We start from the raw sequence: 19979 nt of genomic DNA on the forward strand, positions 1-19979 counted from the left end.
TAACTTGTTATCAGATATATGATTTTCTAATAGTTTTCCTCATCCCATGGGCTGCCTTTCACTCTGTTGTTGTGTCCCTTGATGCACAGAAGCTTCTAATGCTTGATGTAGTCCAATATATCTATTTTCTCTTTTGTTATACATGCTTTTGATATCATATCTAAGAAATCATTGCCAAATCCAACGTCAAAGTTTTTCCCTTATATTTTCTTCTAAAAGTTTTATAGTTTTAGATCTTACCTTTAGGTTTTTGATACATTTTGAGTTATTTTTGTAAATGGTGTAAGGTAAGAGTCCTACTTCATTCTTTTGCATGTAGATATCCAGTTCTCTTAACACCTTTGTTGAAAAGACACCATTGCATGGTCTTGATATCTTATTGTGAGGGTTTATTTCTGGGCTCTATATTATTTCATTGACCTATATGTCTGTCTTTTCTTTCTTTCTTTCTCTTCTAGCTGCGGAGGGTCTTCATTGCTGTGCGCGGGCTTTCTCTAGTTGTGGTGAGCGGGGGGCTACTCTTCGTTGTGGTGCATGGGCTTCTCATCGCGGTGGCTTCTCTTGTTGTGGAGCACAGGCTCTAGGCACACAAGCTTCAGTAGTGTGGCTCACGGGCTCTAGAGTGCAGGCTCAGTAGTTGTGGTGCACAAGCTTAGTTGCTCCGCGGCATGTGGGATCTTCCCAGACCAGGGATCAAACCTGTGTCCCCTGCATTGGCAGGCGGATTCTTAACCACTGCGCCACCAGGGAAGTCCCTGTATGTCTGTCTTTATGCCAGTACTACACTGTGTTGATTACTGAAGCTATGTAATAAGTTTTTAAATCAGGATGTGTGAGACCTCCAACTTTGTTCTTTTTCAAGATTGTTTTGGCTATTTGGGCTCCCTTGATAGTCCATATGAATTTTAGGATGGGTTTTTAAAATTTCTGCAAAAAATGTCACTGGGATTTTGATAGGGATTGCATTGAATCTGTAGATTGCTTTGGATAGTACTGACATCTTAACAATATTAAGTCTATGAACAAAGGATGTTTTCCTATTATTGTCTTCTTTCAGCAACCTTTATAGTTATCAGTATACATATCTTTCAACTCCTTAATTTTTATTTCTAAGTATTTCATTCTTTTTGATGCTATTGCAAACAAAACTAGTTTTCTTGATTTTCTTCTTAAATTATTCATTGCTAGTGTATAGAAACAATTGATTTTTTGTCAATTTTCTATCTTGCAAATTTGCTGTATTTATTAGTTCTAACAATTTTTTTAATGTGGAATCTTTAGGGTTTTGTACATATAAGATTATTCATCTGTGAACTGAGATAATTTTACTTCTTCCTTTCTACTTTGGATGACTTGTATTTCTTTTTCTTGCCTAAGTGCTCTGGCTAGGACACCCACTACTGTGCTGAATAGAAGTGATGAAAGTGAGCATCCATGTCTTGTTCCTGATCTTAGGGGAAAAGCATTCAGCCTTTCATCACTGAGTATGATGTTAACTGTAGGTTTTACAGAACGCTCCTGAGGAAATCCTTTCTCTTTCAAGTTAGTTGAAAGATTTTATTTTTAATTTTTATAATCATTAATGGATATTGAATTTTTCAAATGCTTTTTCTTTATCTGTTGTGATAATCACATGGATTTTTTTTCAGTCTACTAATAAGGGGGAAAGTACTGACTTTTGAATATTGGAACAACCTTGCATATATTACCCCCACTTGGTCATGATGCATTATACCTTTTACATAGTGCTGTTAATACTATGTAATATACATATAATATATATGCATAACATATATATAATGCATATAATGTGTACATAATATGTATATAATTATTATGGACTGAATGTTTGTGTATCCCCCAGATTCATATGCTGGAACACTAATCCCAGTGTGAGATGGTATTGGGAGGTGGAACTTTTGAGAGGTACTTAGGTCATGAAGGTAGAGCCCTCATGAATGAGATTACTGTCTTTATAAAGAGGCTAGGGAGCTAGCTAAATTTCTTTCCCCCTTGTGAGGATACAATAAAAGTTGGTAGTCTGCAACCTGGAAGAGGGTCCTCACCAGTACCTGACCATTTGTCACCCTACTCTTGGACTTCCAGACTCCAGAACTATATGAAATAAATTTGTTTATAAGCCACCCAGTGTATGGTACTTTATTACAGCAGCCTGAGCTGACTAAATAGTTCTTAAGGTCATGAGTAGACTTTCTTCATTCCACTCTAATGTTCTTACTATCAATAATGAATTATAGGAGCCAACTGCCAATATTATGCTGTAAGATATGTTATATGGCAAAGATTCTAACAAAATCAATATATCAATACAGGCATACCTCATTTTACTGTGCTTCACTTTATTGCACTTCACAGATATTGTGTTTTTTACAAATTGAAGGCTTGTGACAACTCTGCATCCAGCAAGTCTATTGACACCATTTTTTCCAACAGCATTTGCTCACTTTGAGTCTCTGTGTCACATTTTTGTAATTCTCGCAATATTTCAAACTTTTTCATTATTATTATATTTGTTATGGTAATCTGTGACCAGTGATCTTTGATGTTACTATGACTTGCTGAAGGCTCAGAGGATGGTTAGCACTTTTTGGCAATAAAGTTTTTTTAATTAAGTCATGTACACTGGAATTTTTAAACATAAGGCTATTGTACACTTAAGAGACTACAGTATAATATAATAATTTTTATATGCACTGGGAAGCCAAAAAACTCAAGTGACCCACTTTATTGTGATAATTGTGTTATTCGAGTGGTCTAGAACTGAACCTGCAATATCTCTGAGATATGCCTGTATTAGAAGTTATTGTTTCAAAGCAGCATACTTTCTACCTTTAACATTTCAATCAAGTTCTTCCCTGTGTCATTTTCAAACAAACTCAGAATTCTAAAGAATATTACCCGCGTGACTGTCTTTGTGGAGGAAATATTCATTTTTTCTACTGTTTTTGGGTCAGGTAGAATCACCATGGTTTTTGACACAGCCATTCTGCTTTGGTTTGCACTAATATATCCTCCTTTCATTTGCACTCCTTTTGCTGGACCAGTAGAGCTAATAGACCTCTTCGGCTGTGTGCCAGTGTTTCTATATCAGGAAAAGAAAACATAACACTGAGGATCCAGGATTGAAGACAAATTAGCCAACGATAAAAAAGTAGACTTTCATTTAGAAACATGGAAACAATCTAAACATATAAACAAGAAAAAAATAGTAGCCACTTGAGAGCTCATTATGTGTAAGCATAGTTCTAGAATGTTTACAAGCACTGTGTCACTTTTTCCTCACAATAATTCTAAGAGGTTGCTATAACATTATTTTATATAAAGTCACAGAGGCTTAGAGGGAAACATTCCTACTAGAGTTGAAATTTGAACCCAGGCAGTCAGATCAAAAGTCTACACTTATTTCTCTGGGTCTCAGTTTCCTTATCTGTAAGATGGGGATAAAGATAGTACCTAATTCATCGGTTATTATGAGGATTAATTGTATTAATTTCTACACTATGGTTAGGAAATGCCTGACACATAGTAAGCACAAATGAGTGTAGAGTGCAGTTATGTAGGCAGATTGAAGAATGAGTAATAAAACCTGGGAAAGAATATCATGTTCCTGCCTGAAAGATTACATAATAATTTTTAATAAGAGAAATTATAATCAAAATATTTGTATCCAGGAGAAAAAATATGATTTCACTTTTGGATCAATTCTTTAAATTCCTTAAGACAAAAACCTAATCATTCTTTCATTCTAGTACTCTGATTGTACTGCAAACTTCTATAAAACAAGAATGATCACCCCTTACATTATAAAAAGGCATTGTGTTTCCAAAGAAAACATTTTAAACAATACTTTTACTTTCCTACTCATAAAAGATCAGACAAGAATAAAATGCTTTAAGATGACAACAATCTACTTTTCATATTTTATTTTTCTTCATGGCATTTAGTACTACTTGACACTTTGTTTGTTGTCTACTCCTCTACTAGAATGTAAGCATCTTTAGGGCAAGAACTTTGTCTTGTTCATTGCTGTATCGCTAGCACACAGGACAGTACCCAGTATATTGTGGGCACTATTAGTATTTTTTAAATAAATGACTAAATGAATTCCATTCATACTATTTCAAATTTACATTCTTTAAAAGTATCATACCCTATCCTCCCTCCTTCAGTCTCTAAATGACTTTAACTCCAACATTTCCAAGAAAACCAAATTAATCAATGAGGTAAGAATTCCTTAAATTTCTCTACCTTCATTATATTCTTCTTTCATATCCCACAAACTCATCTAATCCATCCTTATTTCTTTCCTCCTCTTTCAGTTCAAAAGTTGCTCTTCTTATCTAAGGCTAACCTTTCTACCTGTGCTCTGAAACCTGTCTGTTACTACTTTTCTCAGGGACTCTTTTCCTTTTTAAAAAAAATTTTTTTGGCCATGCCGTGTAGCTTGTGGGCTCTTAGTTCCCCAACCAAGGATCGAACCCAAGCCCTCAGCAGTGAAAGCACCAAGCCCTAACCACTGGACTGCCAGGGAATTCCCATCTCAGGGACTCTTCCATCAATAATTCTTGGTCTCCTATATCTTGTTTCCAATCTTTTTCCCTTCAGCATATAATTGTACTCCAGTCATCTCTTCACCTTAAAAATCCTTCCTTTAACTATCTATTACTAGTCTTCCACTATTACTGTATCTCTCCTTCACTTTTTAAAATATTAGTCAATAATCCTATCTACGTCCTTACTCCTCTTATGCTCCATAATTCACTACAATCTAATTCCACCCTCTCCTCTCCTACTGCAGAGACTACTTTCATTAAAATCACCTAGTCTTGTCCTTCAAATTGTCAGATCCAAAGGACTCTTTCCAGTACTTATCTTTGTAGCATCTGACGACAGTGGACCATTCCCCCTTCTTCTTAAACTTGAGTTCTCAAATTTGTTTCTGTAACATAACTGTCTCCTATTCTTCACCCTCCTTGGGACCTCTAATTACCTGACCCTTCCATTTTCTACCAATTAATCAGTACCTTTTAGGTTTCTCTTCTTTCACTATTTAGTCCAGTATCCACAATTCATCAACTGAATCACTCTTTTACCATTACCTTCAACTCATATCTTCTTTCTTCCTTGAGCTTTGCCCTACTAGCCCTACAAAATACAGTCCGTCCATTCTATTCTTCCTCTTTACTATATCAGCTACTTATTCTCATGGTCATACATTTGACCTTGTCCTTGTCAAAGACAAATACCCCTCAAATACTTCATATCCCCTTGCTTTATTTTTCTCCTCAGTACTTCTTACTAACATATGTTACTTATTTATCTTATGAATTAGATGTTCCCCACCCAACCCTCCAACGCTGAGAATCTAAGTTCCACGAGACTAGGAACTTTGTGTTATTTTGTTCCCTGCTGTATCCCTAATGCCTACCATAATACCCAATACACAGTAGCTGCTTAATAAAAAATTGTTGAATGAATTCCCAAATCATTATATCCAATTCAAAACATTCTCTCAACCTTCATACTCAAATGTTTACCAGCCTTCTGGGTAGCTCCAGCTAAATGTCTACTAGACATCTCAAACTAAATAGATGCATAATGAAATCATATCACATTTACTCATAAACCAGCTCTATCTCTTTTATTCCCTATAGGGACCAAATAGAAATGAATTAGCAAATGATGTTGCATTTACTAATTAGGTAGTTACTGTGATCTTATGAGACTCATCAATAAACTCTCCCAAATCTTCAGACTATAAGTTTCATGGGAAGGAACCATGCTTATCATGTCTACCATGATAGCCCCAACTCTTAGTACTCTGCCTGATAGAGTGGGAAATTAGATCCAGAAAGTACAGACTACTTTTTTAAAAAAAGTGAACTAAGTACCTGTAGCCAATTATGTTAGAAATTTATGGTGCACATCTAGCTATGTTAAAAAACAGATGCTTTCAATAGAGCCAAATTAGTGGGCAATAAATAGGATGACTTTCAGGAGATATTCACTTTGAAAGTTTTGCCTGAAAAACAGTCATGATACAAGAGGTTATGTAGCTGTACATTCCTGAGTTTTCTGAAGCAGGGACCTAATCTGTTTTGTTCACTCCTATGTCTTCAGTACCTAGGGCAGTAGCTGGAAAATATAAGGCATTCAGTTGGTACCTGTAGAATGAACACCATGAACACCTGATGATCACTTCTATGAAAAAAGAGACTAATGACATTAAAAGCATGCTACACATACATAAATCTCACTATGAAAAAAATAACCACAAGAGGAAAGAAGGAGTGGCTTAAGAAAAAGTGTCTGTATTAGCCACTTCTTAGTTTAATGAGATGAAGGTAAAAATTTCGATCTAAACCCAATCACTTTCATTTATCCAACTGTTATTTATAAAAAACTGTACATAAGGCTACATGCTGGCAGAGATACAATATGAATCAGATATGGGCCCTAAGGAGCTGACAGTCTAATAAGAGATAAAACATATATATGATTACAATGCAAGTACAAAATTGTATTTGCCTCAAGACTTACACGTAAGATGAAATGAAAGTTGTGGTAAAGATTACCTTGGGTAAGAGGAGTGAGCAGAGAAATCATGAAGATGGTATTTGAGTTAGGCTTGAATGTAGGTCAAATCCAAAAGAAGTACATGGGGCGCGAATGTATATGTGTGCTTGTGTCTGATGCACATGCAGGTGAGGAGGGATGAGGACAGGACAGGAAATGCACCCTGAGCAAAGATCATTGTGAACGATGACAGTAGGAAAGCATGTGGTATATACAGGGTATCTTAAATGATTCAATTAGATGCATGAAGGAAAACAAAGTTAAGCTTTGAAAAAATAAAATGGCCAGGCTAAGTCTCTGAAATTTACTACACAAGCATGAGAGTGCCTCTGAAGGATTTTGAGCATAAGGGTTAACTGCTCAAAACTATGCTTCAGAAAAATTTAGCTATATTCAGAACACACTAGAAGCAAGAAGACCATTAGTTAAGATGCTATGGAAATAGGCCAGATGAGAAGTAATCAAGGCTTAACCTGGGGTGGCAAATGTAGAAATAAAACAAATGCTAAATACAGCATGTATTAAGCATATCTTTTTAAGATATTCTTTTTTTTTTTTTTTAATTTTATAGCTACTTTATTTATTTATTTATTTATTTTTGGCTGTGTTGGGTCTTCGGTTCGTGCGAGGGCTTTCTCTAGTTGCGGCAAGTGGGGGCCACTCTTCATCGCGGTGCGGGGACCGCTCTTCATCGCGGTGCGCGGGCCTTTCACTATCGCGGCCCCTCCCGTTGCGGGGCACAGGCTCCAGACGCGCAGGCTCAGTAGTTGTGGCTCACGGGCCCAGCTGCTCCGTGGCATGTGGGATCTTCCCAGACCAGGGCTCGAACCCGTGTCCCCTGCATTAGCAGGCAGATTCTCAACCACTGCACCACCAGGGAAGCCCAAGCATATCTTTTTATTTTCTGTATTTTGATGTTTTGACATCTAGGAACTTGCTAACCCTGGAGGGACTGCCCCTCCCAGGGCTAATCAATTCTTATACATAGTAAGGGACTTGCCTACAAGCAAAACTTTTATACGCAAACCAACCAAACCAGAGTCCGTACCCTCAACCATCTCTTTCATCAGGCTCTCAAAGAGATCTCACTCTCTGGGTCACTATCCACTTGCCCTAATCACTGTAGGGACAGGAACCAGACAACGAGGGATAGTCCCAATGCCCAGAGCCTTTTGAAATTATTCAAACAAGCTATTCCTACACCTGCTTATTCCACTTTGTCCATTTCTCCCCATGGGAACCACAATAAAGCTTCTTGCCTGTGTTTTCCCCTTGCTAGTTTTACCTCCTGCCCAGCCCTGGTGCTTCCTCATGTGGCCCCCCTATGTGTTACGGCATGCCATGTCTCCTGATTCTAGGGATCTATGAGTATTTAAAAACAAAAACAAAAAACTTCTTCCCTCATGATAGTTATTTCTGTGTATATGTTTCTTACCATACCTGATTAAAACATACCCCAAGTACCCTTAAAACACAGATACAGAACTAACAGGACTTAGTAATTGATAATAACAATGCCACTTAAAATCTAAACTTCAAAGTACTTCCACTATATTTGTAATTTAATTTTTATTTATTTATTTCATTTTTAAAAAATGGAAGTGTAATTGACCTACAGTTCCAGGTGCACAATATTATGATTCAATATTTCCATACATTACAAAATGATCATCACCCTAATTCAATTCTTATAATAACTTATGAGATATTTAATTGCCATGTTTTACAAGTGAGAAACTTAAAACTCAAAGAGGTCAATTTAAATGCCCAAACTCATCCAATAACTCACAGACTATGTGTTCCTGAGCAAGTTTCTTAATCTGTTTCTTTCCTCATATGTAAATTAAGGTTAATAATAGTATCTGCCTCATAGAGTTAAGGTGATGATTAAATTAGTCATTATTTCCAAAGCACAATAAGAAGTTAAATTGTAGACATGTTCAAATTTAGATATTATGAGTGATATCTTGGTGGAACTGTTTGGTAGCAGTTGAAAATCAAGAGGAAAGTGAATTTCAGGGAACAAAAGTGAGAACTGGAGATACAGATTTGAGAATCTTTCATGGAGATGATAATAAATGAACTGAGTCCCAAAATAAAAACCTAAAGATACAAAGAGAAGGTAATAGGGCCAAGGAGAGAAACTGGAAGTAGAAAGAAAGTAAAACCAGAAAAAAGGCATCTTCGCCAGTAGTAAGTGAACCAGTTCAGGGTTAGTTCAGGGTTAAGGAGGGGAAGATTGATATTGTCAAATGCTGTAGAGAGGTAAAAAGAAAGTCCATTGAATTTGGTGACTTTTGAAACCTTTAGGTTACTCATTATTGACCTTTGAGTAATTTTCGTATAGAAATGGAGACAACAGACTGCAAGGGTTAAACAGTAAACACAGATACTTCTGGTTTCTGGTCTGACATGTAAAGGCCATGAAAGACATCAATCCTGTACTCACAAGAAAAAGGCTGAGCAAACTGAAAATCAATGGGTCTTCTTAGGTCCATCAGAGAATTGAGGTTACAGGCAAACCCTCATACTGAAAGACTGAGATGCAGGAATAACAGAATCACAACTTATTGGGAGCAGAAGCTGCCACTAGAGCCAACAAGTGGTAGGAAAACCTAAAGGGTAATTGCCTAATTGCTGGAAACTGAGTGTAGACTAATTCAAAAGAGAAAAAATTGCTGGGGGCCCAGCCTTAGGGAGGCCCCCCCCCCACACACACACTTGTATCGAGTTTTACCTTTACACACTCCACCAGGCTCTCAGGATGAAAATCAGAGAAAAACTCCCTGATAGTTCCAGCAGGGGGACAGGAAATAACCATTTTGAGATATACCTGGAATGTTCAGTTATCCTTAACAAAGGCCTGCCCTCAAGGAAAACCATTTTACCAGAGCCTAACCAATGTGGGGGGGAGGGAAATAACCGACTCGAAGTCCATCTAACCTTCTTGTTCCACCTAAAGAGAAAAATTCTGAGAAATACTTACGAAGGTCAGAGCCCAGGGACAAAGGCCCACTAAAAGATTAAGACCTAATCATAGGATTATGGCACACGCCCCTCCCCCGTCCCGCCCCCCTCGCATATCTTACCACCACCTCAACAGGGCTCCTGTATAACAGGGAATTACAATGGGAAGAACTATAAGGCTCAGAGACTCTAACAAGGAGTCTCTAGGGAAATGTAAAAAAAACCAGAGGAGACAAAAAGCAGGACACTAGAGGACACTGAAGTCTTGGAAACCTACAGCTACAGCAAACAGCCTAATTCCTAGACAGATAAACATAAATCCTCACACTAAGGGCTTACTTACCTCAGTTCATATTACCTGATGCAACATGTTCAGCTTTCAACAAAATACATGGTATACCAAAGGGTAAAAAAACAGTCTGAAGAAACAAAGCAAGGATTAGAGCCAGAATAAGATATGGCAGAGATTTTGGAATTATCAAGACTGGGAATTTAAAATAATTATGATTAATATGCTAAGGATCCTAATGGAAAAAGTAACATGCAAGAACAGATGAAAACTCCCCCCCACCCCCCAAATCAAAAGGAAATGAATGAACACGTAAGGAAGAACAGAGAAACTGGGCAAAGAAGTGAGATAAAAGCAGTGAAGAAAACACTAGTGGTTTTTACCACAATGGAAGATTGTCCAACACAGCCAACACCCCAAATTATAATTCTTTGACTTTACAGGGGTGTGAATGTGATATGCATTCGGTAGAAACTGTACTTTGAATTTTTATCTTTTCCTGGACTAACGATATGCTATAAAATGATACTCTTGTGATGCTGGCAGTGAGCCATAGCTCCCAGTCAGCCGTGCAATCGTGAGGGTAAACAACCAATACATTTACAACCATTCTGTACCCAATCATTGCTTTTAACTTTCAGTACAGTATTCAATAAATTACATGAACTATTCAACACTTTATTATAAAACAGACTTCATGTTAGATGATTTTGTCGAACTGTAGGCTAATGTAAGTGTTCTGAGCATGTTTAAGGTAGGCTATGCTAAGTATGATGTTTGGTAAGCTAGGTGTAATAAGTGCATTTTCTACTTAATGATATTTTCAACCTATGATGGGTTTATTGGGACATAACCTCATTGTAAGTTGAGGAAGATCTGTATTGCTAAGCCAATAGGAAAGACCCAATATAGGAAAAATTGGAGTGAGAAAGTGAAAAATTGATAAATACATGTTTCATGATATCCTTTCCAAGATCAGGATTAAGTTTTAAACTGAGAAAGATCAGAAATATTAGGTCAAACCAATGGTTGTAAACTTCAGTGTGTATGAAATTTTGTTTTAATTAGATAATATGGCTACCTCAAAAAGTTAAGGTTATATTAATTTCTATCTCCCACCCCACTCTTTCCTTAATAGGTAATCGCCCATGAATGTGTCATTATTCAAGAAATCCCCAAAGGAATTTTTCTAACACTCTCTCCGGTACTCTGAGAGTTTTATGATTTTTTAAAAATTCACATGAAACCAACTTAATTTTAGTTTGAGATTTCCATACATACAAGTAAAAACAAAAACCAGACGAGATGAGCAATAACCAATGTTACTCAAATACACATTCACTCATTTGTTGGCTGCCAGCAAATATTGTCTTCTTCATTCTAAGCAGTAGCAGTGAACAAAACAAAAATCTCTGCCATTATGGAGTACATCATAGCTTGGATGAAGACAGATTAACAAACAAGTATATAATATATCAAACAGAAATAAATTTTATGGAGAAGAATAAAGCAAGTTGAGGAACAGGAAGTACTGGGAAGAGTCGTATTATTTTACATAGGGTAGTTAGAGAAGGACTCTTTGATAAGGTGACACGTGAAGAAAATGAGTGTCATGAGATTACTAGCGGGTACAGTATTCCAAAGAACAGCAAATGCCCAGGCATTGAAGTGGGAAAATATGCTTGATATTGTTGTGGAACAATATGGAGTGTAATTAGCCAAGGGGAAGAATCCAAAGTGAGATCCTGTGGGGCCCTGTGAGGATGTGAGCTTTTAATCTGAGTGAAATGGGAGAAATTGGAGGCTTTTGAGAAGAGCCACAGTGATTACTATGTTGAGGGTGAGGGCAAGATCATTTAGGTGTTTACTGCAATGTAACAGTGACTTACATTGGAGTGGTAGTCTGGACTTACTTTGCAGGTAGAAAAGGTAGAATCTGCTGATGGAGTGGGGTATTGAGAAGTCAAGGGTAACCCAAAGTTTTTTTACTGAGTAACTGGAAGAGTGGAAATTGCCATTTACTGAAATGGGAGACTGCAGAGTTGATTAGAGGGCGAAATAAGTTCAGTTTTAGATACAAATTTTGAGATGCCTATTAACTTTTAAGCACAGCTGCTTGATTTTAAGTCTGTTTTCTTGGGAGAGGTGTTGGCTGGAGAGTTAAACTTGTAAACCATCAGTAAATAGGTGACTTTTAAAGGCAAAAAAACAATAGTGAAGAGGTTTACTGATCCCATCAACACTCCAATATTTAGATACGGGAGAGATAAAGAGATGCCAGCAAAGTATTTTGAAAAGGAGTAGGCATAAACCAAGGGGAGAATTAGGGAGGAGTGGTGTCCCAGAAACCAAATGAAGTGATTCAACACTCAAGAAGTGGTAAACTAGATCAAAGCTGCTGATGGGTGAGTTAAGAAACAAACTGAGAAATGGCCACTGTATTTGGCTGGACAGTTATTGCTTACCTTCACAAAAGCTATTTTTTGTGGAGTGATAGGATTGGACAAAAACCTGAGTACCATATGCAGGGAAGAGCAGAAGGTTCTCTCCCAAGACCTTTTCAACAAGTTCTGCTAAAGAAAGATTAGCTGATCTGGAAGAGACTGGATAGAAGAGATGCTGAAGGTTTGAAAAGAGAGAACAAAAGTGGTCTGGAAGTGTGGGAGAGTGAATGAATTAGGAAACTTCAGTGTAATTGCTGGACTAAGGGACCATTTGAAGTTGTAAGCGAGACATCTGTAGAGCTGTATGCTTTTCTCCAGCCCCTAGTCCAACTGCTGCAGAACAACAGAGAAAGTTGGAAGCTGGAATGAGTTTTAAGGCAGGATGGTATGAGGAGAAGGCAGAAAAGAACCTCAACTACAGAGCATAGTAATGTTCGGTCTGGTGGCTCACAGAAGCTGAGAGGATTGAACATCTGGGCACAGCTTGGAGGCAACAAGCTGGAGACTGCAGACCGGAAAAAAAAAAAAAAACAGAAAAAAACAGGAGTGCTAGGAGGAAGGGTGGTTCTCAACAAACTAAGTCTTTTCTCGGAGACCAAGCACACCAGTAGAGGTTTGGAAAAGGCTGTCCTAGGCCAACGAAGGAGACACTGCCGCCTCGGAGGTTCGAGGGTTGCCGACTGAACACAGATGCAGTAAGAGCTAAGATCTAAAAGGGCTCCCTCCGGGACCCAGGGGAATGGACTAAGGCTTTAGCGCCGGAACTTACACCCCGACGTTCGGCTGCTTGCGGCTGTTTACCGGAGAGATGGGCATGGTGGCGACTGGGTGGGGAGTAGTCGACCACCCCCTTCCCTGGCTTCTTCTGGAGCCCCTGTACCCCAACCCCCGGCGTCAGCGGCTCCGGCTAAGGCACGGGAATGTTTGCCGGACGTCATGGAGACGGTGGAGCCTTGGCTCAACAAGCGGCCGCGCGGTTGGCTGGCGGCTGGAGGCCGAGGAGGAGGGCGGAGGCGGAGGGGAGGGCAGAGGGTTGGTGGAGCAAGAGGAAGCCCCGGACGACGACTAGAAGAAGGAGGCGGGCGGCCCGGGCCCTAGGCCCCTCCCAGGCTCTGAGTCTCCCGGGCTGCAGGCGGATGGATGGGGCTTCTTCGGGCGGTGGCGGCAGCAGCGGAGGTGGCGGCGGCAGCAGCGGCAGCGGCTGTAAGTGCAGCCTCCATAAACCATCTCTCCTCTCCTAGCCCTGTTTGGGTGGAGGGGCTCCTGAGGTGTCCTCGGTCCCCTTTCTCTCTTTCCCCTCCCCCACTGCAGAGTACCGCCCGGAAGACCCTTAACTTCCGGGGAGGGGCTGAGAGAGCGCGCCGGGCGCACTTCCCCTCCCGGAGTGGCGCCGGCCACCCAAGGCGCATGCGCAGGTCCCCATCGCCATCCACCCCCTTCCCAGACTGGTCTTTTGCTTTGGCGGTGGCGGCGGCGGCGGCGGCGCCAGTCTTCCCCGGCGTCCGCGGCGCGCTGGGAGTCCGCTGCGGAGTGAGTTCGCTTCGCCTTGTCCGCTTCCGCCTTTCTCCAGTCGGCCCCGGAACGCGGTCGGGGTGGGGTCAAGCTGACCGCCCCGCTGTGGCTCCGCCTCTTTCCCGCAGTATCTCCGGGTTCTGTCTCATCCCGGGAAGGCTCCTGCTCCCACTGCAGCCCCCTGTGGTGAGCAGGGTCCTGGGCAAACCGGCCCTTTTCGGAGGGAGTGAGGGAGGGAAGAGAGGCTTGAAGAGGGTATTGTGAGGGAATGAGGTCTTCCCAGCCCTTGGGAGGATCCCTGGGGGCAGATGCCTCCCCAGCCTTTGAATGGTCTTGTTCTTCCAGCTTTTGCTGGAAAGATCTCTGGCCTGGAGACCATCTCTAGTCCTCGTTTGCTGTGTGACCTTGGGCGAGTCACTACCTCTCTCTGGGTCCCAGTTATACCTAAAGCTTCTTCCAACGCTAAAACTCTTAATTTTGCAGAAAAGCTTATGCAGTTCCAAGATTGGCCTGTCTACTGAGGCCGCTTAGACGAGATGACCCGGACTTGAGTGAACCTTTCTTCAATCATGGGTGGAATGAGGCGACCTATTTATTGGATCGCTTTTATTCCTTTATCATCAGTTACAAATTGCATGACTCAAGACTCATTAATGTTTTTCTAAAACTGTCATGGGATTCCTGTCCTAATTCCTGGCCGTCTTTTTAAAAATTAGAGACAGGGCGAATGGTGAGCTTGTAGTATCATCGTCTCTAGTCTCGTTACTACTGAGGCTCTCTTTCCTTTGATCCAGATGGTGTGGTGGCTCGATTCTCCCAGTGCCTGGCTGAGTTTCGGACGTGGTTAAGAACCAACTGGTTGAGGTTCAATGCAGACAAGACGGATGTGATGCTGGTAGGCAGGGGCACACTTGGAGATTAAGGGAGGGAAAGTCCAAACTCCCTCAAGTAATATAAATGTTATATTACTCTTCCAGTGTTTGAGAACTGCTGATGGGCCAATAATTTCCAGAGTTTGGGTGAGATAAAAATAACATGTCAACAATATAAAAACTATCAAAATATCAGTTTGTGATAATCTAATAAAATGGTGCCACTGGATAAAACTCTTTATGTAAAAATTATGAAAAGAAGAACCAGAACTGTTCTTTGAAGAACCAAAAGGCTATATAGGTGTTTTGGGGTGGCGTTAATAATAAAAATCAAACTAACAAAAAGATGATGCTGATTGTCATAGATGTGGGGCTTCCAAATGTAATGCATTACTGCTTTGTAACCTACATTTTGCCTGCTAGAGTAAAGGTAAAACTCAGTTTATCTAAAATGTACATTTTACAAATAGGTGAAGTTTTTTGACATTTAGCTATCTTCAACCAAATTAGTATAGTTATCCATAAATTTTCACCTGCACATCATGTGTAGGCTGTCACTTTTAAATAAAAATTTAAGGAAATAGTTAACACAATAATCTCAAAAGGGACTCATGGACTCTGAAAATTGTTAGATACATAATTTGGTTTTAGGGTTTTGAATGTGCTGTTTTAATCTATTTCATTCAAACAGCCCCAGAGTCTGAATTGTTTTCTTGGTGCATTTTGAGAGGTACCTTTTTGAAGTGCATAACATGTTTATATTGTATACATTATATTTGAATCAGGTATTGGTCCTGAATAAAAGGTTATATTTCTTAGGTATGTGTAAATTGCCAGGTTTACTTATTGGTTAGTTTGGGGTACTGGCTGAAGAAAAATTGAGACCTTAAAATGCTTTTGTTAATAGCAAAATAACTTCGAGGGGTTCGTGTGTGTGTGTGTGTATGTATGTTTGTGTATTGCAGACTCTATAAAATTGTTTAAAACTTTTTAATGTAGTATGCAGTAAATTGCTTAAAAATAATTTCCCAATATAACAGCAGTTTTGAGTAGCTTATGTGGTAAAAGTTAATGTTAATTTGCCTGAAAATAAGGAAGCCTTTAGGTGGGGAATGGGAGCTAAAGAGGCATTTATTCAGGCTTTGTATAGTGATATTTTTGTTTTGGGACATTAGCCACAAACCTCACATATAATTGGAATTAACCACACCTTTTAGCTTAACTGTAAACGTTTTACTACACAATTCTAACAGCTACCATTTTGGATATCACAAAATAAAGATTATAAACCGTAATAATTTTAAACAGCTCATAGGCAACGGTGAATTTTCTCATGCTTTCAACTCTGTAATGTCCCGTTTTCAGCTCCTCTGGTATCAATAGGCTTTAAAGATTTATTTTTTGTTAACCCAAGTATAAATATTGAGTGTTTGTATTTGAATACAAAGAAGACATCTGTTGAATTAATCCAAAGTGCTGAAGAACTCAGGGTAATGGGTGGAAATAACAAGGAGGTAGATTCTGGTTTGTTAAAAAGAAGAATGTTCCAAACATTAGAGGTTTTTTTGAAAAGAGCAGCCTTTTCATGAGACAGTGAGTCATTGGAGGTGTTTAAGCTTAGGCAGAAAAGCCTGGTAGTGGGGAAACAGAATGAGGGATTCCTACCTAGACAGTGTAGAAATTGACTAAGGACCTCTAAGATCCCATCCAACATTAAGATTCTATGGCTAATGAATAGTTAATTTTTACATATTTGATACTGAAGAGGTAAGCAAGTGTTTTGAGAATTTGCTTTCCTTAAGATGGCTCCTTAAAATTTTTAAAGTATAGCACTAGAATAAAATGGGGAGTAAAACTATACTGAATTCAATAATAATGTTACCAATGACTTACAATATTGGAGCTGTTTCTTTTTACCTTTAGAATATCTGAACCTAAAAAAAAATCATGTAACCCACATTTACAAAAAAAGGAAGGAGAAAAATGTAGAGGGAATCTTTCCCCTAAACAATAATGCCACATAAAAATAGTAAAATTGATAACAATATCAATAAACCTAAAAGTCATTTATCAGTAAGATGGATATCTATTCAAATACGTCCCAGGCCTCGATATTCCTGACAATTTCAGAATTTATTCAGTAGCTTAAGGGACCGTGATCCCCAGCTCTTTATCACAATTGGGATTCTTGTTGATGAATTAACTGAAGAATCAAAGATTAAACAGGCTTAAGCAAGTTATTCCTGTACCTTGCATTTTGACAATACTTTTTAATTTTCCTTTTGATAACCAGCTAAATTTCCTATATTAGCTTTAGTATTTAAATGGATAATTCTCCTTCAGCCGGTGGTTTTATAAAGCCTGAGTTTCTACCTCTAGGCCCCTTATTTTTCTTATCTTTACCCACCTCAGGTCTAGGCACATACATTGTTCTTTGCCTTCACAGCTGTTTCCATCAAGCATCTCAAAGTGAAAAGTGTTTGAATATGAACTGGCTTATACAAAAGTCATTTCTATTTCGAGTCCAAAGGACTAAGGTAATTCAACAGGGTAACTCTTAGAAACTGTATACCTATGCTAAAATATTTATTCCCTCAAGGAATCCTGAAAAACACTTTTATATAAGTATTCTAAAAAAATAAAATGAAAATACTGTACAGTACAGTTAATGGTAAAAATTGTTTGTAGATTTGGGAACCTTAAAGTTTTCCTTTCTCTTCTTTCCCTTGCTTTTCTTTCAGTAGAAAATGTGCATCAGATGTTTATGTTTAATTGGTTTACAGACTGTCTGTGGACTCTTTTCCTGTCATATTACCAGGTAATGTCCTTACTTAGCAGCTACTTCATATACCTATAAATGCACAAAATATTCATGCACAAATTATTATCGGACATAAGAATTTCAAGTTAATGTTGAATCTTTGGAAATAAGAAGCTACTTAATAGAGTCTAGAATTTTAAGGGAATACAAATAACTTAAAACAGCCTTCCCCATATTCCTTGTAAGTTAAGTATCAGTTTAAAGAAAAATTGTATACGTGCACATTTATGCAATATATTGTAGTGCTGGCATCACATTATTTGGAGGGAATGAATGAGTTTCATATATAACTTGTTGATTTTGGTAGTCATTTTTGAAATTGCAGTAAGAAGAACCCTTGAACATTTGGGGGAAAACGGGTCTTCATGAAATAAGACTCTAACTTCTGGTTTGGTAAAATGTGTTAGTGCACGTTTTAATATCACGTTTGCATTACCCAGTATCTGCCTTAGTAATGGAGGTGAAACATGTGTGTTATTTTGCAATCATTGGCTCTGGCAGTCATCAGAATTGTCACCAAAGCCACTTGGCAGTTCTAGGCCAATACATTAAAATAAACTTTTAAATTGCAGGCATTTCAGGCGTTGCACATAAGCAAGTTCTCCATCTATGCAGTCGAGTCGGAGATTATTTATATCTATTAAAGAGCAGCTTTTCAATATTTCACATTTAAAATTTTTGTCTAGTTGTGCAGAATTCAGCCGTTGCACAGTTAGTTGCTACTGGCATTACAGAAGGTGTGTGAGGAAAAGCAAATGATATATGAGGATGGCAGTCTACCTAGCACAATCCCTTTTCTTAATCTCTGCTGTGACCTCTAAGATTTTGGTACATGGGATTTTACAATTCCTGTAGGGAAAGAACCAAGAGAAATATCTGTCAAGGGATAACCGCTTTCAAAGCGCACTAGTTGCAGCTGTTGCATCACAGCAACATCCGTTTTCTAACAAATGCACTTCAAAAAAGGCCTACATGTGAAATGTATCGTATCCTTTCCCCTTCGATATGAATGCAGGACGCGGCTAGTTTGGCTAGTTTCCTCGACCTCTTTGGTCCCTACAGCCCTCTCCCGGGCTGGAGTCGCGGATCCGCTAGGGCAGGCGCCCGGCACTAAGATGCCCGCCTTCCCCCACACCCACCTTGGCTCCGCCTCCTCCGCGCTCCTCCGGGGGAGGGCTGCCTCGGGGCCGCGCGCGCGCTCCAGCCTTTTCCCTCCAGTCCAGCTCAGCCCGGGCGCCGCGAGGGGGCGGAGTGGGGTGTGGTGGGCGCGCTCGGGCGGCTCCTGCGCGTTCCCGCCGAGGCAGCGGCGGCGGGAGCGGCAGAGACGGTGGCGGAGACGGCTGGAGTCCCGTTGCCGAGTCTTACATCCGGGTTCTGGCCGTGACCCAGCTGCGGCCGCCGCGGAGATGTGACCCGTCAGTACGGCAAATATGGCGGAGGTAAGGGAGTGAGCGCCCCCTCCCCGTCCCGGAGCCGGGCGCCCCGAGGTCCGGGCCGGGGAGGAGTGGAGTGGGCCTGGCTAGGGGAGGCCCAGCCCTGCTGGCGCCACTGCCCACCTGTTGTCCGGAACAGGCCGCGCTCTGGGCGGGAGCTTTCCGTGGAACTTAGTTGAGATGGGTCCGGGGGTAGGAGGAAGCGGAGGCGTAGTTGGACTTCGGGGGCACTTTAAAGGGTCGAGGGCTGCGTAGCCGTGCGTACGGAGAGGGGCGAGGGGGAGGGGGCGCCCGCGGGGCTGGGGCGCCTGTGGCGCAACTTCGCCGGCCGGTGCTAGGGGCCAGGAGAGGAGCTGCTGCTTCCTCTTCTTGCGAAGTTTCTTCCTTCCCCAGTCGAGATGCTGTTGCGCCCTTCCGCGTCACCCCCGTCGGTTTGCTACTGACATTCTGCCTGTGTTGGGGAAAACGGCCTTTGATTAACTCTGTAATTTTCTTGATGGTGACCAGATGAGCGTGGAGAAACAAACCTGGTCTTTCGCAATCCTTTCCTCTAGGTTGGGGGAGTCTCCCCATTTCTTCAAACATTCCCCCTTCCCCCCCACCGGAGAACCTCTTTTTCTCTCTTTACGTTTCAGAAGAGTTGCTTTCTCCCTTTCTTACCCCCCATCACTTTCCAGGCACTTACCCCCCTTGCAAATCTAGGCTGTCTATTCTTGTCTTCTTTCTCTACCAGTTTTTTCCCCCTTAGAGAAGATTTTTTTTTCCCCCCGTTTGCTCTTTTTCTAGTAAACGAGTTGCCAAAGCCCCCTTTCTTCGGTGGCGATTGTTTTACATTTTGGGGCCTCAGATCGGTGGGCAAACAACCTCTGTTGATTAATTTGAATTTAGGATGTACTACTGGAGATTTAAATTTTCCCCTCTGATTTAAACCTTTAAACATTTGATTTTTTTTTTAACACGTTTTTTACCCTTATCCTCTGAAGAATTTCGCTATCCTTCACTCGCTGGAGTTCAAGAGGTGATATATTTGGACTTTTTTGTCTT

At 40.3% G+C, this 19979-nt stretch overlaps 2 protein-coding genes across 10 annotated transcripts in view; one reads left to right on the forward strand and one right to left on the reverse strand.

Moving 5' to 3' along the window:
- The window catches only part of DNAI4 (dynein axonemal intermediate chain 4), a 121866-nt gene extending 108610 nt beyond the window's left edge, over positions 1-13256 (reverse strand). Inside the window, 3 exon segments of the mRNA XM_007164301.3 lie at positions 2920-3103; positions 13067-13178; positions 13181-13256. Of these exon segments, the coding sequence (XP_007164363.2) occupies positions 2920-3103; positions 13067-13178; positions 13181-13235 (351 nt within the window). The 5' untranslated portion in view covers positions 13236-13256.
- A 112-nt stretch (positions 13257-13368) lies between these two features.
- Positions 13369-19979, forward strand: part of MIER1 (MIER1 transcriptional regulator) — a 55487-nt gene continuing 48876 nt past the window's right edge. For 2 of the 9 annotated variants that reach the window (XM_007164302.3, XM_057541940.1), the window contains exons 1-2: positions 13369-13500; positions 14604-14704. In XM_007164302.3, coding sequence (XP_007164364.2) covers positions 13434-13500; positions 14604-14704 — 168 coding nt within the window. In that variant the 5' untranslated portion in view covers positions 13369-13433. Of the gene's footprint in view, positions 13501-13738; positions 13828-13855; positions 13996-14603; positions 14705-17422; positions 17500-18732; positions 18942-19979 lie in introns of those variants that run through there. The other 7 variants (XM_028163076.2, XM_028163067.2, XM_007164303.3 and 4 more) reach the window with 7 other exon arrangements.

Source organism: Balaenoptera acutorostrata, chromosome 1 (genome assembly GCF_949987535.1).
Source record: "Balaenoptera acutorostrata chromosome 1, mBalAcu1.1, whole genome shotgun sequence".
In the NCBI taxonomy this organism is placed as follows: domain Eukaryota; kingdom Metazoa; phylum Chordata; class Mammalia; order Artiodactyla; family Balaenopteridae; genus Balaenoptera; species Balaenoptera acutorostrata.